The sequence below is a fragment of the Halichoeres trimaculatus genome, unplaced genomic scaffold (assembly GCF_033239565.1).
Source record: "Halichoeres trimaculatus isolate MK-OKI-2021-1 unplaced genomic scaffold, fHalTri1.1 fHalTri1_scaffold_13, whole genome shotgun sequence".
NCBI lineage: Eukaryota > Metazoa > Chordata > Actinopteri > Labriformes > Labridae > Halichoeres > Halichoeres trimaculatus.
The window spans coordinates 29,759,994-29,784,961 of record NW_027437191.1 but is presented as its reverse complement, the minus strand read 5'-3'; the positions used below and the strand labels follow the sequence as shown (position 1 = coordinate 29,784,961).

Below are 24,968 nucleotides of genomic sequence, written 5' to 3'. Positions count from 1 at the left end.
CTGCTTTGAAACAGTCTAAAGCCAAGAGCTCAAACTTTGACTTTGAAAGGCTCCATAAAACAAATACAAACACAAATATGAATTGGAGTTCTCATAAAAATAAAGACAAAATGGACGCTGCGCTCAATGCATGTGTTGTTCTCTCAAGTTTGTACACATGACTGGAGTACAATTCTGGAAAGCTAACAGGCTAACCCATCACAGTAAAGATATAAGTATTTTCAGAGTGTAAGCCTAACAAAGCTGTAATGCATTGGTCAGATTTGTCTCTTAGGCCTGTTAGCTGGTAAAAAATATGTAAGATGATGCAAAAACATCATTAAAGAACCTTTTTTTTCTATCGTTGCACATTTATCCTGTCAATCAATTTATAGATTAGACATATTTTGGATTGGGTCATCATGGCATGTTCCCTCCAAAAAAGTGGGTCACCTGAAAAAAAGTTTGGGAAACACTGTTGTAGAGTGATATTTATCAGTATTTTGATCCAGAAAACAGAGATTATGTTTTGTGTTTGGTTGAACTGGGTCATACCCGCCCTAATGGAGCAATGTACCAGAAGGTTGGACCCAAAACCAACTGTGCTAGTTGTTGTAGAGGCCAAGCCTGGCACTACACCTGGCAATAACTGACACATTGCTTTTCCCTGCTCCTTCTTTATGAAAGAAACTCCATGTTTTCTTTGTTTTTCTCAATGATCAGTTGATTTGTTTTACACAACAAACATTCACCTTGTTTCTTCAGTCTGCAGCCTTAGCGTACAGCGGTCAAAATACTGTTAATCCTTTCCGGATGAACACACCAACAAGGTTCCACCTGAAAAATCCCACCTGTAATTATTAGCTTTATTAGCTTTGCCAATGTTAGCCACACTCTTACCTTTGGCAGAGCTAGTGCTAGTTCCAGGCTAGTGCCCTCTTTGTGTTTCCACCGACAAAGCACCAGCTCCAGGTACTAAAAACTGGTGATTAGAAAGCACCAACTCTTTGCTGGGCCCAAGCGAAGCACCCACTATCAGGCATTGAGGCGGGGTTACCATGACCAGTAACGTGCGGTGAGGTCCATAACGAGGGAGGCAGGCACCCAGCTAAAGTTGAAATTTCTATATGTGTGTTAAATATACAGTGCACTGCTCACATTTGCTAACACAAACTATTGCTGGCCAGCCCTGCCCCTTTAACGCGGTGACAGTCTGTGCTGTGTGTGCGTATGTGCGCGCGTGTGACATGGCACGAGAAGGAGAGACGGTCTGAGTGCATGCACGTCGGTGTGTGTGGGGCAGGAGTACATTATTTTGGTCTTTGTTTCCTCAGTAAATGTGCGGTTGTGCACAAGGTGCACCTTTTTTTCCTCCTCTTTAGTCTTTTCCCTCGCTTTGGCCCGGACTCCTAGACACCGGTTACCAGCAACAAGCCAAGTAAATAAATGTTAATTAGCTTCCCATCAACGGTCCGGAGACAGACTGAAGTCCCGGAGTTAACATGACGAAATGCCAATTAAAACACGAAACATATGTTCACCTGCATTTCTACAGGATTTATATCACAGGAGAAAGAGAAAAATACGAACAAAAATAACTTGTATCTCAACAACATAAGAACACAGGTCAGGCACCTCCAGTACACTCTATTAAACGTCTGCACTAACAAACTATCGCGAGACCTCAAAGAAGGTGCATTACTACAACCTGCGGAGGCAGAGAAGCGCTGTGCCTCATCATTATCATCATCATGCCCACGTTAATCAGCGTGAGACCTTAGTACGCATGCGCGAACCTGCGAAACGTTGTGATTTCAAGTAAACAGTCTCTCTCCCTATCGGAGTCTCTGCCTCCGACGCACAGTACAAACATGAAGCCAGCGCGAAACGCTGTCCGTCCCCTCTGTAAGCCTCTCTCTTATTGACAAATCAGCAATTTCCTTTATTCATTTTTTGATTATGACAAATTGTATACGAACAACTGAAAAAAAATATATAGATAAAACAAATATTTTTATACATTTTTTTTTTCTTGTTATCCTAGGGGAGACACTGCCTCCCCTGCCTCCCCTGACCGCACACCACTGACTATGACCAATGGTTGTAGTGAAAAATAGCCATTTTAGTGACACAATGATCTGGCTCCAGCTTTTACTAATGTAAAACCAAACCGGTTCTTAGTGTAGCAGCTGTGTACTCTACCTCGCCTGTTGTGTGATGAATTAGACTGAAAACTTGAACTCTTTGGCACCAACATGCCTTTTAATCTGATGGAGAGCATCTCTGGCAGTTTGTATTGTGCCACACCACAGAGATCGGCCACATTCTAGCTAGGAAATACAGCATGTGATGGCCCAAATATTGTAAACACGGCAATACAATCACAGAAAAATGTAAACAAAGCCAGAAAAACTTTTAAACACTTCAGAAACAGATATACAACATTTACTAAAATAAAACTAACTTATTACAGACATTCATCAGCGCTTAATAACTTAGTGACTTAACATGGACGCACTGGTGCTAATAGAGGGCGCTGACACCACATTAGGTCCCTGTGAATACACATCAGTTGCTAACATAAACAACGCTTAAACATTACATCCAACAGAACAAGAACATCACATAAAAAGAGGTGGCAAGTGGAATCTTTAACTCTGTTACATTAGGGGGAATGTGATTTTGAATCAGTAAAACACTAGCTAGCACTAGCACCTAACAAGCATCTGGTTCTTCTAATGGAAAAGGGAGGTCCAGCTTGACATATTTGTTTAGTCAGAATTTAAAAAGTTACTTGATTGGTCACTATTAACAAAAACAAAGCTCACAGATTTGTCCAGCCTGAAATAAAAAAAATATCACAAGAGGCAAAACAAAAGTATAGGATGTGAGAGAATGAGATGAAAAAAACAACCTTTTTCTTACCTGGCTTTTTATATTTCATTTAGCTGTAAAGTTTTAGATTTTAATATGGAACTTAATGGGATGGACTCACTTTTGGAACCAGCCCCCAGTGGACACCACTGAAACTGCAAACCATTTTGCCTTCTTTAAAGGGACCAGGAAGTGTTTAACTTGCTGTTTTAAAAAACGTTGAAAGCAAAAGTGAATGATATTTAGGGGGGACAAAAGCCGAGCAAGCACCTGGAGAAAATACTCGGAAAATGGGAAGGAAACGGTGATACAGAGGCCCCTAGTTTTGCCTCAGGCTTTAAAAGCACAGAATCCAACCCCATCTTCATCCCCCACCTTCATCCTTACACCCTCCCCCTGCACCCCTGGGATCCTCTCTCCTCCTTTTGCATCCTTTCCTCATCCTTTCATCCTTTCCTTCCTTCTTCGCTTACACTTTTTCTGCTTTTCGACATCCTCCTGTCACTTTCCCCCTTCCTCTGCACTCTCCCCTCCTCCTCTTTTGGATATCTGTTGCCTTTTCATCTCACTTTCCAACCCCTCCTCCCACCCGTCAACCTCTCCTTTCTTCCTTCCCTCCCTCCCTCCTCCTCCTGCCGGTGGCGTCCATACACGGACCGGAGCGCAGACTCTCTTGTTGTCCGTCACTTTCCCAGCGAACAGACGGCAGCAGCAGCAGCAGGAGGAGCGGAGTCGGTAATCCCCCCACCCTCTCAGTCCACCCCACCCTCTCCAAAAAAAAAAAAAGACCGGTGGCAGGAGGGGGACTAAACCTCGCGGGACACCTGTGATGCTGGACACCCCTCTTTAGGGGCTTTAGAGACCACGTTCAAGCTCCTCATCACAGCTGAAAGGTGGATGATGAAGATGAGGAGTGGGGATGTTTGAGAGCGGGAGATAGACGCGGAGAGAAGCGAGAAAATCCGCCTGTGTTGACGGTGACGGAGCGGTCCGTGTCGGCGCCACCAGCAGCAGCAGCAGCAGCATCAGCATCAGTCGGTCGGCGGATGGAGATGAAGGCGGAGGAATGCTGGTGGTGATATAGGCAGGTGCTGCAGGCTCGTGCCGCATTGCTTGGCTGCCGCGAGCGACGCCGGAAAGACGGGTGATGCTGTCGTCGTCATTGTGCCACAAACAGGGAGAGAAACAGAAAGAGGGAGGAGAGGCTCTGACATGGAGGGAGTGAGCGGCTGTTTGAGCTCAGGCCGCCCGGATCAGCAGGTTGGATGTGCCGCCTGAAGCCCGGAGGAGCAGAGGCATGACACACACTCCGCTCAGAATCACAGCCAAGTTGAATTCTTCAAGGTGGAATTGTTTGTTCCCTGTGCGTAAAAGTGAATTGTGCACAAATGATGATAAAGCATCACAGGAGCATCACAACAGCAGCAGCAGCAGCAGCAGCAGCGTCTGTGCCAGTTCAGGGTGGATTACAGAGCAGCAGGCCTCCATCTGAAGCCAGCTTCTGATCAGGAGAGAGAACAGCAGAGAACATTCTTCACCCTGTTGCTGGAGCTAACTATTGATCGTGTTGTTTCTCTGCTGTGGTCCCCCGTGGAGGGACAGCTGTTGCAAAAGATGACTCACTTGCAGGCTGGCCTCTCTCCAGAGACCCTGGAGAAGGCCAAGGTGGAGCTGAAAGAGAACCCGGAGACTTTACACCAGGACATCCAGGAGGTCCGGGACATGATCATTACGCGGCCGGACATCGGGTTCCTCAGGACAGATGACGCGTTCATCCTCAGATTCCTCCGGGCGAGGAAGTTTAACCACTTCGAGGCGTTTCGGCTGCTGGCTCAGTACTTTGAGTACCGACAGCAGAACCTGGACATGTTCAAAAACCTGAAGGCGACAGACCCGGGGATCAAACAGGCCCTGAAGGACGGCTTCCCAGGTGTGCTCTCCAACCTGGACAGATATGGCAGGAAGATTCTGGTGCTGTTTGCAGCCAACTGGGACCAGAGCAGGTACTAACACAGGATGTGAGGGGAGGGTTTGAGCAAATGAAAGTTTCATTATGAGCAAAAATGACAGTTTGATCATGGAGCTGTCCATTCAGCACCACGCAGTAAGTTTAAAGCCTCAGCCCATGTTCCTTCTCTAATCAGCTGTAGGAGTTGAAGCCAGAATAGAAAAACTAACGCCAACATGGTCAAAAGTTTATGGACACCCTGAAATAACACCCAGGCAGCTGCTTGAAGCCTCCAACGTGCTGCTTTCAGCCTTTTCAGCAGATGTTTTCACATAGCTGGAGGGATTTGTTCCCATTCAGCCACTGTGCTGTCCAGCTCTGGAACAGACTGATGAGATCTGGCCCACACATGGGGTCCAGTTTGGCCCAGAGGTTTTGGATGGGGTTGAGGTCAGGGCCTCATGGATGAGAAAGTGAAGTCAGTTTGATCCAAACTTAAGAATTAAAGAAATGGATTTCATGTTTTTCTTTTAATCTTGAGGAAAACAAACCCTCCAGTTCAGAAATGTGAAAGTTTCTCTGAAGTGAAGGAGAAAAAAGACAGTTGTGTTAAAGCAGTGTGGGCAATAATTTCTTCATGAATCAGTTGAGACTCAACATGTTGATACTGTAAAAGATTTTTTTCTCCCCTAAGCTTGAGGCTCACTTTGTTTATATAAAACTTTTGTCTCACTGGAACTAACAGGTTTTTGTCTATAAAGGAGGGTAACAGATTCAGAAGTTAAAGACCCAGTGTGCAGTATTTACTCAGAGTAGGGTCGGTAGAAATCCCAGCTTGGCCGGTGGGCCTTTCTGTGTGGAGTTTGCATGTTCTCCGTGTGCATGCATAGGTTCTCTCTCCGGTACCCAGCCTCTTGCCCAATGACAGCTGGGATAGGCTCCAGCCACCCGCGTCCCTGAACAGGATAAGTGGTTGACAAAATGAATGAATGAATGTTATAGCAATATTTTTTGTGGATTTTGTTAAAACATTAACGTCTCAATTCCCCGAAGGGAAAACAAAAAGATTTGCTGGGTATTTTTAAAAGGGACAGGCATTACAGGGTTAATTTAAGTGCATTAACACCAGAATACTATGGTTACATCTTGCACGATAACGGGACCGATTGAATTAACAAGTAACATACTTGGTTTATTTTTGTTTTGTTTTGTTTTGTTTTGTTTTGAGGGAGTGGCTCACAGTGATTCACCTTTAGGGCAACAAAGAAGAAACTGATTTCAGTTAAATTAAAAAAAAATATGTATTTGATGGTAAAAAGAAAAAAAAACAATAATAATGATAATATTTATATAACAATAATGCTAATAATGATGCTTATAATAATAATAATAAGATAAAATTAATAATAATAATAATAATAATAATGATGATAATGATAATGATAATAATAATAATAATAATAATAATAATAATAATAATAATAATCATAATTATTATTATTATTATTACTATTACTGTTTATTATTATTATTATTATTATTATTATTATTATTATTATTATTACTATTTTTTATTATTGTTATTATTATTATTATTATTATTATTATTATTATTATTATTATTATTATTTTATTTTTTTATTATACTACCACTACTACCACTACTACTACTACTACTACTACTAATAATAATAATAATAATAATAATGATAATAATAATAATTATAATAATAATAATAATAATGGAGGATCAAAGAAGAAACTGATTTTAGTTAAATGCAAAATAACAGGTTTTTGATGGTAAAATATAAATATAAATAATAATTAATATAATAATAAATGAATAAATAAAGATAAAAATGGAGGATGGTACTTATTTTTGTCCTAAAAGGCCACCATAAATTTACCAGCAGGTTGGATGAGCAAGAGGAGCACTTTTGTAAAGTATTCCCACTTTCATCACAGTGTATTCTTCTTTTTTTTTTGCCTAACGTGGTTTTGCTTCACAGGAAAAATTTAGTTTCAATCCACCTCCTGTTTAATTCTTTGAGCAATCTCTATGAACAGACACTAATTTTCCCTGTAAATCTTCTTGGGCTAGCTCATCCTGTAAAATATATATTTTTTTATAACTGCAAACTTCTCTCATCATATCAAAAGTCTTGAACCATAATTTCAGCCAATGGAAGCTGTTAAACATCAGCCAATGAATTACTCACACCTGTTATATTTTTGTCTGAAAATCTAAAACTCAGTTTAAATCATCAAGTTGTTCCAATTAAGTATTTTATGATCTGATTGGAGTATTAACATATTTAAAATGTGACTTACCTTTAAAAACAAGGTGATGAAGACTTGACTTTTGGATGCAGTTATGTCCTGATTGTTTTGAAAAATTTGACCACCACGTTGGCCTCTGTGTGAACAATCAGCGCGCTTCGGGTAGGAGCTTTAAGGGTAGAGAAAACTCAAGTTTTCAACCTATGAATCACAAGATCTTTAGATTTAGTGATACATTCTCTTTCCTGATCATAAATGTATACATTAACATTATTGATTGTCTCATGTGGTGGTTTTTATCCGTGTTTCATCCAGCCAACACGGGCAGCAGAAGCTCTTCAGCGAGTGAGAGTTGAAGCTGCAGTCGTAGACTCACTCTGTGATTTCTCTTGTTTCAGCTGCGATTGTTCAGCTGCCAATTAAGAAAACTAAGATTGAATATTTATCGTCTCTTCAGGGAGGCAAAAGGTTTCTTGATGAAGCATCAGAGGGAAATAAAGAAGGAGACGAGATAATGAGGGCGAAACAAATCAGACAAACACTGGCTCGTTTTAATAGGACAGTGAAGTATCCCCAGTATCATCAGAGCTGGATGAAAACCCAACGAGGCAGAGAGCGCCGAAGAAGCAGCAGCAGTCAGCTCACCGTCACAGCTGAAAGATTCACACACACACACTCACACACACACTCACACACACTCACACACACACATAGAGCTGCTACATTTGAGTATTCTCCACACTGACAACTTTTATGTTATTCATGAAACTCTATTATTCTTTTTAAACTTTTATCCACTTGATGAAAACATTCATATCCTGCTTTTGTCAGTCAGTGCTTTTGACACGAGACAAATTTAGGAGCTTTTAAACAAACAGCTAATGTTGTTTTTAGTCTTTAAAGCAGGGGCGGCATTATGGGTGGGCCCAGAGGTCCCAGGCCCACCCTGAATTTTTTAAAATATTTTTTTTATATATTTGTTTTTAAATTGGTTCACTGCAAAAAAAATTGAAATCTCATTGAGTGTTTTTGTTTTATTTTTTAAGTAATAATTGTCTTATTATTCTTGATATGAGCCACATCAAAATTATTAGTCTAGAAAAATGTCTTGTTTCAAGTCATTTAAAGACAAAATTAAGGTCTGAAATGTTTTTCACAAGTAAAAAGAAAAATTGCTGATGAAACAAGAAAAATTAGCTCGAAACAATAATACGAGTAACTTTCTTCGTTCCATTGGCAGATTTTTTGTAAGTTGTTAAAAGCAATTCAGCCCTCATTTTTGTCTTGAAATGACTTGAAATAAGACATTTTTTTCTGGGCTGGTCAGGTGAATGTGGCTCGTATTAAGTCTAAAAAGACATTTTCTACTGAAAATAAGACAAAACACTTGATAAGATTTCAGTTTTTTTCCAGTGAATAAAAAGAGCAAAAAAATTCTGTCACCTCATGATTGTTTTGTTTGCGTTAGATGCTCTGACTTTGTAAAATCAGCCATATTTTTTTAGCCCGTTTGGGAAAAAAAGGTCATGAAACATCAGTTTCATGTGGGCAGAATCAGATTATTAATTTGGGAAAGACTGTAGATTTTGATTTATTCATTTATTTAACTCTGGTTAACATCCTTGCTCTTACAGCTTATAAGAAGCTGTAGTGGTGCAGCTGACTGGTGTGCTGAAGCGCCACCTTTTGGTCAGTACCATGGAGAGCGATTGCAGGTAGATCCATCTGATGCACAAAAAGGTTATAAAAATGTACAAAAAAAGCAACAAAATCTGTCATTTTTATTAACTAAATTAATGATCTACCAAATTTTGTAACTTTGGGTCCACCCAAAACTAAAATCCTGGCTCTGTACCTGCTTTAAAGCCACGTTCCAGACATTTTTTAATGATAAGGAAATTGTTTTGTTCACTTTTGGTGTTTGCCAAAGGATTTCTCTTGCAACCAAATGTCCTATCTCCACATTTATTTACTTTTTACTAGTATAAAGAAGAAAAAGTAACAAATCCAGATTTGAGGAGTTGTTGAAGGAGGCATTTTGACTTGGAAGTGACTGGAAAGATGGTGATAAGGTATCAATAGTTGTTGGTTATTTAAAGTCTGAGGGGCAGTGGGTTTTGTGGAGGTTGAAGCAGATATTTAAGGTTATGAAAACCTGGTTTTGGTGATGCACTGACTGATCACAGCATGTTTATTTTAAAAGACTGTTTGTGGGAGACAGAAACAGCCACCAATTAGTGTAATTAGTTAACTGGACGATTTTTTGCAGTCGTGCATGCCGCTAACGCTGCAGCCAATAACAGAAGGTTAGGACTAATGGTCACTTCCAAACACAGACTTAAATTTCCATGTTATTCTTTTTGTATTTTCACTCAGATACACCTTTGTGGACATACTGCGGGCGATCCTGCTCTCTCTGGAGTCTATGATCGAAGACCCGGAGCTTCAGGTCAACGGCTTCATCCTCATCATCGACTGGAGTAACTTCACCTTCAAGCAGGCGTCCAAGCTGACTCCCAGCATGCTGCGGCTGGCCATCGAGGGGCTGCAGGTAAGACGCTCAGCCGGCGTTGTGGATGTTGATTTTGTTGCGATTGCGAATGTAAATGTCAGGGAATATTTGAAGCCAATCCTGGCATGAATATGTCTGATCCTCTGCTCAGAGATCTCCCAAAGTTATCCCTATCATTCACTGATTGAACCTTCATTTTAGGACAACTCCCACCAAACTATCTTATAAAACACAAACCTGCCTTCTTTTCCCTCCAACACCTTCACTTTCACATCACAGCTGAGTGAAAGAAGCGGAAAACTTCTTCCTAAATGGACTCTAAATGACTTTTTCTTATCTTCTAACACGCAGAATAAACCTCCAGCTCTCTCATCCTCCCTGCAGTCGTTGAAATGTTCCACTTAGGAACAAATGGAGCAGCGTGTCAGAGCTGTGAGCTTATTTAAAGAGCAATGAAAAGGAATAATGACATTTCCAGTCTGATTTCACACTGCTGGGTGGTTTTGTCAAGGCTGGTTGGGCAGGTAGATGATGCAAAGAAGCGATTCTTTGTAGTTGTCTGTTTGGTTTTCTTTAAGGAGAGTTGTGGTTCATGTTTATTCTCCCGTGGAAGATAGAAATCAGAGAATCAGACGGATCAAGCAGCGCTCATTGGGTTTGGATCTGAAGTTTTTTTTAAGGCACAGATTGCCGCTCTTTGTCATCAGCGCACCTTTAGCGTCATTACTGAAATAAAGCTGCAGATAAAAGACTGAAGAGGGAACAGCTGTCCTCTGGTTAGCAGCCAAACCCAGGAGGGAATGTCGCTGTGTAAGTGTGTGTTTAAGTGTGTGTGTGTGTGTGTGTGGAGGGGGAGCTGTTTTATTGCTTTCTCAACATCCTTGTGAATCATCTGCCAATTCGTGTTGGGCTCCATTAGTTGAAGTGAGATACAAGGGAGTGTTTCTACGAGCAAAGTGTTGAGTAAGAAGCAGCAGCATGGACGGACAGATTATCTGATTTGTGCGTGATAGATGCCAAAGCGTCAGCGTGGCTCTCCTTGAATCTTACACGACTATACATCCAAAATTGTTTCTCAAGGATGACAAAATATGAGGAGGGAAACTTACTGTCAGGGGGAAAGAAAGCAGTTAAATATGGCTCCCTCTGCCTGGACAACCTGTTCACTATACACCTTTTTACGATTCGACTTAGATTGCGATTCTTCGATATTTAGTTTGCTTTTTTAACACCAGACCAAGTGAAAATAAAGTTGAATGATGATGTTAACAGACTTTATCTGGAGCCATATTTTCCCCCAAAGTTCACATCTTATGTGAGTCAGTTTTTAAGATTTATTCTGGGGATCTGACATCTCAACTTTTTCCAACCTAGTTTATGAACAAAGACTTAAATGAAGGACTTAAAATGGAAAAAATGAATGAATAAATAAATAAATAAATAAATTATTTCACAATAATAATAATAATAATAATAATAATAATAATAATAATAATAATAATAATAATAATAATTATTATTATTATTATTATTATTATTATTATTATTATTATTATTTTTTAAAAAAACAGGTTAGTGGAACAAAGTGCTAAGTCCTTAAGTCCTTTGGCTGCAGGTGCTGCCATTAAGTTCAGGAATTATTATTATGTTTTTTATTAAATTATGAAGAATAACCTAGCCCAGTGTTTCCCATTTTTTTTTCAGGTGACCCAATTTTGGGGAAACAAGTCGTGCTGACCCAATCCAAAATATGTCATCTCTAAAACAATTGATTCATTTTTTTAAATCATGTCCCTCATCCTCTTTGTCCCAAGTGTTCCCTGAACAGATGAGTCTTCAGACATCTCTTAAAGTAGAAAGGGGCTCTGTGGATCGTATATAGTTAGGTAATTCATTCCATCATTTGGGAACAACAGAGGAGAAGAGTCTGGCTAGAGATTTGGAGCCGTGCTGGGCTGAGAGCACCAGGTGTGTTTAAAAAGCAGAGCGTAGTGGGCCAGAAGGAGTGTAGACCTGGATGAGGGACCCCAGGCTGGCAGGAGCCATTCTTGTCAATGTAACGTCTCCTGCCACTTTGCTTTTAATTCTCTACTACCTAGATTTAAACAAGCCCAGATGACTGATGACATCTTGTAGCGTAGTTTGGTTTGTTTCTATGTACTACCTTCAAGAGCAGTGGTTCTCAACCTTTTTTGTCCTGTGAACCCCCTAATTTATTTTGTCATATTATGAGTAACCCCTCACTCATGTGCGCTGTTGTTTCAACAACACATAACAACAAAAAGACTAATTATTAAAGAAAATAATTTCATTTTATGCCCTTAATTTTAACATTTAATTCCCTGGCATTTTCTACTTTTTAACTCAAATTAAACACATAAATTAATAATAGGCTAAAGAAATATAAATAAGCACAAAATTAAAATAATCAACCTGCTTTTGTTACATACAACTCTTGTAACATTTATCACAAAAAATTGAGCTCTGGCATTTAAACTTACAAAAACTAGTTTTAGTGCATATGTACCATTTTATTGACAGACTTTTCTCAGTACTTCCAAGTTGGAAATAAATCATGAAATATTTCCACGAACCCCCTGCAATATGGTTGGGTACCCCTGATTGGGAATTACTGTTCTACACGGCAACAAAACTGAAATCCAATCAACTGTTTTTGTCTTATTTTCAGTAGAAAATGTCTTTTGAGACTCAATATGAGCCACATTCACCTGACCAGTCCAGAAAAAATGTCTTATTTTAAGTTATTTATAGATAAAAAATAGGTTTGTAGTGCTGTAACAAGTAAAAAAAAAATTGCTGAACAAGAGAAATGTTATTTGTATTTCGCCATTATTCTAGTTTCAAGTAAAATTTCTAACAAATTTTTCTTGTTCCATTCGCAGATTTTTTTTAACTTGTTGCAAGCAATTCAGACCTCTTTTAGTCTTTAAATAACTAAAAACAAGACATTTTTCTGGATTGATCAGCTGAATGTGGCCCATATGGAGTGTAACAAGACAATTTTTACTTAAAATAAGACAAAAACACTTGATTAGATTTCATTTTTTTGCAGTGTAGAGAACCACCGTATAAAAAGTACATATACTGAGTCTGGTTACACTGACATACGACAACTCATCTTCAGCACATGTGGACTGGAGGCTGTTGGTGCTAGCTCTGCTAATGGTAGCCATATCCTGCAGACCACTTTGACATTGTTTACCTGCAGACCCCAGGATCTTATTTCTGGATGTTGGCTTAGCGTTTCATTAGTCGGTGAATTGAAGTTTTAATTTCCTTTCAAACTTCTCCCTTTTATCAAACTAACTTCAAATTTACCAGACATCTTTCTGAGCATTGAGATGATCACAGTGAGGCTGCTGTATCAGATCAAAAAGCACATTTATAAAGAACTCATGGGGATCAATAAATGTGAAATAGAATAAAAGAGCAAAAGCAGCTGCATGCACAATAACAAAGCAAACACTCATTAAACTGAAGTATCAGAATAAAACGATTAAGAGCGGAGATAAAACCATAAACACTATGGTAATTAAAAAATTGCTGACACCATGAAATTTAACTTGATTACTTGACTAACAGCAGAGAAGTCATATGGAGCTTAAAGCACAACTTCTCTACAATATGCAATAAATAAATAAATAGATAAAAAAATTCTCCATTGGCAGGATGCTTAAAGCGTTTGTCAGTCCTCCCCCTCCTCTCGTCCTGTGAGCATTAGTTTCCTGCGGTGTCAGCACAGAGCTGAGGTGGTTTGTTGGCAAGTAGGAAAAATAAAAATCTTCTTTTCCCAAACTGAGGAAACAACTTTAAACCGAAGCCGGTGCATCACTGTGACGTGTCCATATATAACACATCAGTGACGGGTCTCCAGACACAGATTAGAGGCTGAATTATTGATGAGAGCTATTTGCCGAGCCCTGAGTCATTCCCAACGGAGCGATGGCTCAGCAATGGGAGCAGGAAACATACGGAGAGGCATAATGACAATGATCTGATTACGCTTGACAAATAAAAAGCTCAAAACACATCACTGCGATCATCAAGGGTGCAGTACATTTTAGCTAGGTTTAGCAAAACAGTCACAGGGTTGTGAAGTGAGCATTGTTGTTGAACTGTCTGTACAGTATTTGTGCACATAAAGGCCCAACTGCAGTCATCCCTCAACCACCAACACACTGAGGTCTAAATATTGTTAAACAGCCTCAGTGAGTCACGGCAGTCAGTCTGAGCAGGTCTGCCTCTGAAGCAGAAAACCAGTAAGTGTTTAAGAGCAGCTGACTCACTTTTATCTGCCGGGCAAAGACGGAGATTCTTCTGCATGAGGGTTTGATGTGGTTTGATGGCTGATTTACACTGATCGCATCACTCCGTTAACTTCTGTCTGCATCAGCAACTTCATATCCTCCGCTGCTCGGTCCTCTTTCTCTCTGTTTTCTAAGGGTTTTCATACAGCGGGAGATTATCTGATGTCTACATGAAGTGATGGGAATGTGCCAAATTATGTTTTTAAAAAAAAACAAAAAACAAAAAAAACAACAACAAACAGGCAACTTTGACCAAAAACTAAAAAAACTTTATGCTGGAGGGGGCAGCACATTCAGTTTCTACTCTGGTTAAGATCGCAGATCATTTTGGGCTTGAGACACTGCAAACTATGCTTTGATTGACACCTCCATTAGATGTGCAATCCCCAACACTATATAGGGTCATCTAATTCAGGATCAGGAGAATTGAATAACTAATTAATTGATTAATATTTATTTCAATAATAATAATAATAATAATAATAATAATAATAATAATAATAATAATAATAATAATAATAAAAATAAAAATTATAATAATTAAAAAAAAAAAAAACAGACTGTGCATAGTAACGATGGAGCTTCGGTATTGGTGGTTTCACAAAAGGCTTTCTGCCGCGGCCACACCAAACGCGAACACGCGAATTTACTCGCGCGAATGGCCTGTCACGCGCCGCGTGAACGCCCGAGTCTCGCCGCTGGACTTTTTTGACAAGCTGAGGCGCGAACACACGAACGCGCGGTACTGCGCATGCGGAGTGGAGAGCTCGTTCATTTAAAGACCGAAAGTCCAAAAGAGCATCTGAAAAACAATGAGCTGTGGTTTAAAAAGCATGACAGGAGAGTGTGTGAAAGCTTTGGAGATCACAATCAATGCCTGCTGCCTCTCCCTGGTTATCCACCTCCACCAGCCCTGCTTGGCTGTTCCCTGCGATCTCATCCCCGATCCCCCGAACCTCCGACCCCCCGTACCCCCGACCACCCGAACCCCCGACCCATGTTCTCGGAGGTCTCCCTGGGGATAATGAAGGGGTGGAGGAAAGAGAGGAGCACAGAGAACTTCCATCTTTTCCCTGGCTCTGCCCCTGCCCCACTCTTTCTTCCTCTCTATCAGGCTCAAAACTCCGCTGAGGAAAACACAGTCGGACTCAGTGATAGCCCGTGCAGGCAGATCCAGCTGGGAACGAATGTTTTCAAACCTTACATTTAAAACCTGTCTCCTCAGAGACTTTCAACCAAGCCTGCTCCTGTTTTCCAGTCTCTGTAGAGTACACACGTCGTATCGTATAACTCTGGATGATGACACACCGCACAGATTGTTTTCTCCTCCATCCTCCGGCGGAGTTGGAGCCGGAGCAGGCGGCAGTTGCCACCCAACGTTGTCAAAACAATGACGTCGTGGGTGAATATTTTGAACTCGAGCGAATTCGCGTCTACCGCCCAAACGCGTGAACGCTCCAAACTCGCCGCGCTAAACCCGCGAATCGCGCCGCCCGAGGCGAATCGGCGGCTAAACGCGTCTTTGCATTGACTTTGTATGTAATCGCACCGCAAATTCGCGTTTGGTGTGGCCGCACCATAAGACTCCAGGAAATGGGAGTTGCTATATTGGAAATGCTAACTTTTGACCATCCTAGAACAAAAACAGCTAGCTACTTCAGTAACACCAGCTGCGCCTCTAGTTAAGAAAAATGTTGTACAACCCTTACACTGTGTACAGAAAAAAACAGATCTACAAATATCAAAATCACATTTTTCACTATGTTGTAAGGAATCTTTAAATAGGGGCTTGAATTATGGGTAACTTTTTGGTTTTTGCAGCCAGCCCCAAGTGGACACTCAAGGAAGTGCAGTATTTGCATTTACACATTAGCTTCATTTCTCAACACAAAATATTGCTGCGTTATGATACAAAAGAAAAGCAATCTTAAAGCCAAGTTTCCACCAAGCAGTTCAGTTCGGTTTGTCCCACACGCATTTTACGGCATTTTCACTGACTTATCCTGTGACAGATCCCCAAATAACCGAGACTAGCTGTCCCGCTTTTTGGGACCCTTCCATCGGGGTGCCAGACTAAACTGATCCAATCCCAGAAGGTGGAGCTACAACACTACAGTCCATTGATTAGTCGAAAACATCGCCACTTACCGTGCGACAGCAGCTGCATTTCTCCTGGCACCACACAGCCTTCTCTGAAACAAAGCATACAACCATGTTCAGAAAAACAACTGACTGCAACACCATTCTGAGAGCAGACGGTTTTCACTCTCCCTGGCTTATTGATAACATCCCTTTTGGCCAGTTTCAGAGAATTAAAAGAATCTAATTTATAAGATGATTTTGAAAAAAATGCACTAGACCTGAGACACAGATTTGAAAGGAGAGGCTACTCATAGAAGACTTTAGATACTGCTTACAGCAAAGTCAAAAAACAACAATATCCATCTAATCAAGTCTATTTTGTGACACAGTAAAGCTGCAAAGCAAAGCAAATCAAACAAATAATAAAAAGAAATTGGAAAGTGACACATCTCTTAGAAAAGCCCTTCCTGACACTCCAACTATCAGCTTCAGACGAGCTCCTACTTTAAGTGATAAATTAGTGAGAAGCTATCTTGAAAAGACCTTGCCCAGTAAGTTACCATAGATACCACAGCAAAATGGTATTAAGATTACTAAAAAGCTTCAAGGTCATAAATCTATAATGTAATTCACATTATGTTTTACGTTATCACTTATCTCCAACAAGGGAAAAAGGGAGTAACCTTCTTAAATTAATACAAAGGAATACTGAATTGTCCATTTTGAATGCGAGAAAAGATAAATCCATTTTCACTTTCTCTGGTTATGACTCATCTGCCTGCCTTTCTTTTGTCTTATCCGTGCCAATGCTCCTCAAACTGCCTCGATTGTGATTAAATCTTTGTCATGGCAGCCCTAACAATGTTCATTTGAAGCAAATACAAACAGCATGTAGGCCGCATGCCTTGGGATCCAAATTTGTAGCACAGTATGCTGCACAGATCACAGCGGCGGAGAGGCTGTTAGCGTGGATCCCTGCTAGCAGCCCTGAGAGGACGCACCACTTATTTACAGCCCAGAATAGGCCACTGTTGTTTTGTTTACAGCTTTCTGGGGCTTATTTTGGGGGATACTTGTGTGTAGTTGAGAGGCGGGCTGGAAAATTAGGGGCTAAGAGATGGGAAGTGATGTGTAGTGAAGGTCCCTGGGTGGGATTGTTTCAGGGATTATGAGGTTTTATTCTCTGTATCTACAGATGTGAAAGAGAAACAACAACAATAACAGCTGAAGTACACGACAATGCGTCAGTTCAGTAACAGAAATTATACTTTAACATCATTTTTTGTAAGTTCCTCCCCAATAACAGAGTAACTGTTCTTGATCACAGCCCTCAGCTTGATGAACATGACACCTGATTTCCACCACATTGGTCTCTGGTCTGTTCCCTGTCAATCAACATCAATGCTGCTCCGTCAGCTGGAGTCACCTGATCAAAGGTTTCCCACTCTGACCTACTTTAAAGGTACATTGCGTAGAAACGAGACTATTTAACATTACTCAATGGCCAGATTCTACGCTGAAACATTCATTTGATCCCATCTTTCATCTGTGAAGCTATGGCGACCTTTGAGGGTAAGGAGCTGCTATGATGCATGATAAGTATGATCCTCTATGTGTAGGTTTTTTTCCTTAATAGAAATACCCAACAATGCAGCTGATTGTACAGTACAGCCGACTTCAAACAGCTGCAGAGTCAGGGTTTTATCACAAAGATTAAATTACAAATTACGCCAGGATTACATCCGGTCTGGCTCCGCTTCATTACGAAAAAACAGATCAGATAGGTTTCTATCTAACTCATACTGAATCCGCTCTGTCATGGTTCGGCTGTGTCCCTGCTCTGGCAGGTCGCAGCAGATATACAGCTGTCTCATTTTTGTCTGATGCCAAGGCTGTGACTCCTCCATTGACTGTATAATTGATGGATGCAGTCCACTCGAAGTCACCCATCTGTTTCTGAAATTGATTTTTGAAGCAGATTGGCTATCATGGCAATTGAAGTGACGGGGGCTTTGAGTACAGCCATAGGGCACTCGTCTGTCATGTGAGATGATATGTGCCTCTGATTGGGTGAGCTTGTGATCTTGATATTCTCTAGACTGCCGAGGTAGAAAAAAATTCACCCCATACAGCGTATGTTGTATGAAAGAGGATTAGGGCCACTTTACAAAAAAAAAAAAAAAAAGAAAGAAAAAAGACGAAAAAATTTACTACTTTTTGTGAGATCAAAGTCAGAATTCTCAGACTTTAAAAAAAAAAAATGTAAAAGGAAAAATTGGACTTCTTTTTTTTTAGTGGCCCTTATTCTCTTCTGTATTATTAATAGTCAAATAAGCAATTCAGACAGGTGAAATTTTTTAACCAGGCTGTATATAGGTTATTTTTTGCTATAAAAACAGCTTTTTCTTAGCCTGGTGTGCATGTGACTTAGTAGGGTCATTTTGGACCAAAACGTGAGCCAAGGTCCATTTCTCAATAGATTTTTCATCTAGAATGTCATAAAATCTATAAAATAAGCCAAGCAGAACAGTCATAGTACAAACTACATTTAAGGGTAGTAGGCAGTACGCAGTGCCTACTACATACTACTTTCATACACAGTATGTTGGAGGTGATTTCAAAAACAGCCTGCTTTTCCTGTGCGAAAACACACATATGTCTTTGTTCCAGTGGTTTCCATGGTGATGGTAAATCTCCATTCATTTAAATGGGTGCCAAATTAAGGAATCTATTTGTTTTTATTGGTCTGAAACTTCAAAACAATTTAATATTGCCAAAAAAAAAAAAAAGATATAGACCTGAAAAGTCATAGCCGCATGGTCCTTTTTAATAGTAAATGTGCACTTAACAAGTGTTGTTCACACATAAACATTTACTTTATTGACTTTAGGTGTTATTTCTGTGAAATTTAACTTTATATTCAATTCATCGTGACTTTCATTATAACCTTATAGAGAGTCTGTAACAATACTGAAAAAATGCCCCCAAAATGGCAAAAACTCCTCCAAAAGTGGCAACCATCTTGAATTTGGAGGTTAGAATAAGGTCAAATCATTATGTAACCCTGAAATATGTCTTTTTGAACAAAAATAGGGTCTGATAACATGTATTGTCCATCATTGTAGGTCGAGCCTCACTTCAGCTAAATTTGTTTTTAACCCTCCTAGATGATAAATCCATTGAGAAATGGACCTTTGCTCACCGCGGACACATTTTGGTCCAAAATGACCCTACTAACTTCCAGTACTTCCGGTGCCAGCCTCAAGGGGACACTTGAGAAACAGCAGATTGTAGCACTTAAGCATTGCCTCGTGTTCTTAGACCAGAGGTTGCAGCTGGGTTTCTATTCAAGTCAGGCAAATATAACTCACACTGGTTACGCACCATTATGGCCCAGCTGCGTCCCTGCTCCGGCAGGTTGCAGCAGATTCGCAGCCGTCTTATTTTGCTGGATGCTGGGGCTGTGACGTGTCAATTCACCTTTAGTCAAATCAAGCTAGACAGGAAGTCATGCACAAAAACTACCGAAAAGAGCCAGTGACTTTCAAAATAAAACACACCATGTCAAAATTAGATGGTATTTGGTTTTACCAACTAATAAAACAACTCACATAAAGAGCGGAGCCTGGCCACTGAGTCAACAGGTTTGAGGTTTTACAGCCCAACATGGATGAAGAGAGGCTCATCAAGCTGTCCATCCTCAGTTAATACAGCAAAGGGTTTTTATATGTCAGAGGGTTATACACTGATTTAATGCATAGCAGTGAGTATGCTGCTAAAAAAACTACTCATTGTATCTTTAAAGAAGGGGAACCCTCTTGTAACTCTGTGCTCAAAGGTATAAGGTATCATGTAGAAGAGCTTCCGACTCTCTTATCTTGTTTTAACAGCTGATCAAACTCTCACCCTAACCTCTTTCAAAAACCAGAAGTATAAAAGTACGACCTCATTTCACTTTTCATGCTCAGTCCTTGGGCACTCTACTCTTTATCAAAGAAGCCTCAGCACTAGAAAGAAAAAAACATGACTGTCTTTTGACAGCAGCCGTTAGGGAAATCCGCCTGCTCAGACGGTAAGACAGCTGACCAAAACTTCAAAACGTTGCTGGAAGTCGACTCTTAGTCATGACCTCCCTAACGGAGGCACGTCAGACTGTAAAAGCTGATCCCGCAGAAATTCATCCTGTTCTGAATTCGACGGGATCAAATATTATTGACACGTCTTTACAGATTGACTGGAGGACGTCAGCGATGTGCGTTCTGAAGAGTGGGGAAATAACAACTGTGCTGCTGCTTTTTGCTTCAATCTATGTCTAAATATGGAGGAACGAAATGAGCCCATTAGTCAGAGAGAGACTGGATGTGTTTCTAACCGATCCAGTGGAGCGTCTGCGTCCTCAAACTGACCCTATCTGTTGTGTTGCTCTTAATTTGTTGCCTGACGGTATTGTCTGGGGTTACGCACAGTGCATGCAGCACACCACATGCTCCACTTACCACTTTTATTCTCACATTTCTTTATGCTCTCATAAAAGAGATTATATTAAGGAGGTGAGACTGTGTGTCATAATCCTCCAGGATTACAATGTGAGAGAGGGATTAAAGTTTCTCGTCTGCAGAACCTTCTTTTAGCTTCTTTTGTCAGCAAGTTTTAGAGAATGTTTTAAACAGGATTCCAAGTAAGAGGCTCTGTTCAAGTAAACTAAGCTGTGTACATGAGAGAGCAGTTTGAGTTCAGGAGTTCAAAGAAACAAACTCTGATTCACTATGAGAGAAGAAGATGAGTGGACAAAAGCTAAAACTTTCATTATTCTTTTTATGTAAACCTTATGTTTTACAGATCTGGACTCTCCTTTTATTTTACTCCACAAATTTGTTTCATCACAGTGAAAAGATCCTAAAGGCCCATTTCTCCCTTTGCGAATTAAAATATATCCAAAATACATCCACCAGAGGGAGCCGCCAAGAGTCAAAAGTTTATGACAACAATACTCAAAAACAAGCATGGCGACTGTGAAGGAGGAGGTATTAACAATGTTCCGCTTGCATAAAAGACAAAAATGGAGACAGCATTGTAGTAAGCGGTGGTCAGTGAGGCAAAAGTCACAAAAGTTTTGCCATCGTTATTTCTTCTTTGTGTCTCACTAAAGCTTTGAATCAGGTAGTAACAGCAACACTGCCCCCCCTTGTTTCCTGTGGTACTGCTCTGTTTGGTCCGTATCCATAAAGGCCCGTTTATGCTCAACGTTACATACGAATCTGGATGCGGACAGAGCCTTCTGTCCATTAGAGGTGTGTTAGAAATATGGATGCGGCAATATATTGTGATACTCTGACTTACGATACAATTTCGATATTTCAGCTCTTAATATCAATATAAAAATTCATATTTTAGACAAATTGGAAATAAAATACAACTCCCATACTTCAACTGCAGTAGATGACACTGAAGAGCTACTACCCTGTATTTTGCCAATAGAATTTATCATAAATATCCTCTTAAAAATTTTAACTTTTAAACCTGATAATGTGGGTTTTTGTTACACTGAGCAAGTCATAAAAAACAATTTTTTCCTTGGTCCTTTTAATTTTGAGTAATATTTTGATTTCCATAAACATCATCTGTACTTTTTTCTTAGTTAACTGTGTAGAATATCGCAATATATCACAGCATTGTGATACGTCATGATACTATGATCGTATGTAGGGATGGATACCTTTCACATTTGAAACGATACGGTACCAATGCCTGGTACCTGGCAATTGGTACTGGTACTCAAAGGTACCAATTTTCGGTACTTTTTGTGTTTATGTGGTAAAATTGATCACTTTTTGCCATTGTACAGTTTTGAAGCCAAAATTCCTCCACGGGCAGACATTGGCAACAGTTGTGCAGCCAGAGTCTGGGCAGTAGAGACTGTGAGGGATTCTGGGAGAATCTGAGTGGAACCGGGTGACAAAAATGATAATTATTGTTTTTCTTTCGAGATTCTATTGATCACTTCTTGACTCTACCTTCAGACATATTTTTCAATCTCCCAAAAAATACACAAGAACAGTAGCTGACAATCATTGTTAAACGTGACGTAAAACCTTGTTTTTAACCTCTAATATCTAATGAAAATGAAAATCTTCAGAAAAAAGAGGACTTGAATACATGGCAGCCAAATGATATCTTCAAATCATCACAACAATCAGACGTGAGAAACATTTCTACAAGGTGTGTGTTTTTTAAAGTTTGACCACAGCCCATCTGGAATGGCTGGGGAGAAGGATTTTTTTACCTATACTGCAGCCAGCCACCAGGGGGAGCAGTTTTTGTGGAGACCTCACGTCAAGCTGAGCACGATGATGTCCATTTTTTTACAGTCGAGGATCGTGATGCGTGTGGTATCGAGAGGTTCTTGCCAATATCCACCCCTACTGTCTGTGCACTGCGTTCATTTTGTCCATGCTTCTGCACGTTTCCATGAAGCTTAGATTTTTGAAGCACCCCCTGGTGGATGTATTGGTTAACTGCAATGCCAACACAAAGGATATATGGAAGTATGAGAACAGCGACGGTGGCATTATTTGAAAGAGACAGATTTCTGTACGTAATGTTGAGCATAAATGGGCCTTAAAATTTTCCACATCATAAAGCAGGCTAACCCTAACTCGTGTATAATGATATCACATCACCTCAAACAGAAGAACAAGCTCTAAAACTTGTATTAATATCTTAACATGCTGCCAAAAAGGGAAATAAACTAGTTTTATGATATTTCACTTCAGAAAATACGTCATAAAACACATGCTGAATGTTGTGTCCACAGTGATCTGTGTCTATGTAATGTGTCTCAGTGGTTTCCCTCCCATCTGATCTCTCTGGACAAGCACTTGTGCTGCATCCTGTGGTCTATAGACATGCACTGTCAGTGGTGTGTGTGTTGTAAATCACCTCATTAAGGTGATCTGTCACGGCCTGTCACCTCCTGACCTCAGATCAGCTACCTGTCAGGTAGTAATGAATGAGCCGTCATGGAGCTCTGACAGTCAACGGGCTCCCGCTGCAAGTGTTGATCCTACAAGTGGAGCAGTAGTTCAGGGGAAAGGAAGGAGGTCCTTTATTTTTTTAATGTTTATTTTATTTTTTATTTTGATTTAACTGAATGAAATTACACCAGGTCAATTGAATTTGTGAACAGTAATCACCAGAGAAATGTGACACTCACATTCTGGCCTCAGGGGTATAAAACCCAGGTGAGGCAACATGTGATGATTTCATATCTGTAGCATGGGCTGGGTTAGGGCTGAGTTAAAGGGTAATTCATTACATTTGTACTGCACAGGCTGATGGATATGGGTGGTCTGTGAGTATTGAAGAAGTTAATTCCACATTTAACTGTAAGGTCCAACTTTCCCTCTGGGTGCAAACCAGGGAGCAGGAGCCAATCTGGGGCCAGGGTAAGGCTTTTAATTTTGTGTTGCCTTGTGGTCAAGTCCAAAATATTGTTGCTGTTCCTTAAAACAGACGTATCAAAACTTTGGAAAAATTTAACTTTCTACTGTACGTATAGTGTCCACAGTCTCGCCCAGCTATTGTCAGTGTTGGGGCCCTTAAAGACCAATGGAAAGACATTTTTAATATGTTATCAAAATATAACACCTTTCTCATCCTGCTGCCTCTGTGTAGCAAGAAAAAAATCTTATGTCAGTTATGTTCCATAATATATTGTTTTTGGGGAAAATACTGTATCGTCTCAGCACAGGAGCACTGTGATAATCTCCAGTTGGGGGCGTAGGTGCATAAATAACGTCATTCAATGCCGCACGGACCCCGTGGATGTGTCCAGCATAAATCAGCCTTGTGGCTCCACGTTCCTCAAACACCCTTCCCTCTGATTGGCCAGCCCTCTGAAGGCCTGTGAGAGGCAGAGCTATGAGCAGACCTTGGTGTTTGAGGCCCACCTCTTCAGTGGGTCATGAACCAGTTAGAAGAAGATCCTTATGTGATGACCTCATCAAGTCTCATGAAGACATAAAAATCCAGTATTGGCGCAAAAAAAATGCTTCATATCGCCCCCTAGTGGCCTAAAACTGCAGCCCCTTAGGCTACTTTGAGCTAGAGCCCTGAAATTTTGCAGGCCTAGCTATCATGCCCAGACCTACAAAAAGTCTCTCATGACCATTGTGAATTCTAAACAGGAAGTTCTTGATTTGGACTTAAACATTGGATTTTGACAATTTATAGGGTTTGTATTTGAACGATCTAGTCCAAGGTTTTAGATCAGATCAACTCCAAACTTAACCAACAAAATGAACACACTTGTTAAGTGTGTCATCCTGAACATATCTATATGCCTGTTTTAGCTCAAAGTACAGCGCCCCTTACTGTCAACAGGAAGTAATATGTTTTTATCTGTCATTTAAAACTTTTACATTTCTTTGGATTTGCTCTTCATTTGTGCTCACAAATGTTTTTCAAGCCTTCATAAAGCATCAAGTATTACATCATGTTCTATAGTTAAAGGGTGTCTTTGGCGTCTGGTCAAACTATCTAGCCATGAACCAGGAAGTCATTGCAGGCAGATTTTGCTGCACATTTTGCTGCACATTATTATTATTATTATTATTATTATTATTATTATTATTATTATTATTATTATTATTATTATTATAGTATTATTATTTCAATTTTGATTATTATTATTAGTAGTAGTAGTATTGATATTATTTAATTATTATCATTGTTGTTGTTTATTTTTTATATATTTATTCATTTATTTATTTATTCATTATTTTTAATTTATTTATTTTATTATCTTTTTGTTTAGAACAGAGCATTTTAAACAGTTCACAGACAGATTCAGTGATTCCTACAACACTTGAATAAGTAGCTGTTTGAAAATCTGCACACACCTAGTTTGAACATCCACATTGCCACTTAAGTTCCATGTTAAAAATAAGGAAAGGCAGAATATCCC

The 24,968-nt window shown here is 39.9% G+C and overlaps 1 protein-coding gene across 2 annotated transcripts in view; it reads left to right on the top strand.

The window, feature by feature from the left end:
* Positions 1 to 24,968, top strand: part of LOC141801989 (cyclic GMP-AMP phosphodiesterase SMPDL3A-like) — a 92,825-nt gene that overhangs the window by 33,409 nt on the left and 34,448 nt on the right. For both annotated transcript variants that reach the window (XR_012599447.1, XM_074685363.1), the window contains exon 9: positions 9,458 to 9,632. Coding sequence is in view for 1 of the 2 variants with exons in the window: in XM_074685363.1 (XP_074541464.1) it covers positions 9,458 to 9,632 (175 nt within the window). In the remaining variant the exon portion in view is untranslated. The remainder of the gene's footprint in view (positions 1 to 9,457; positions 9,633 to 24,968) is intronic.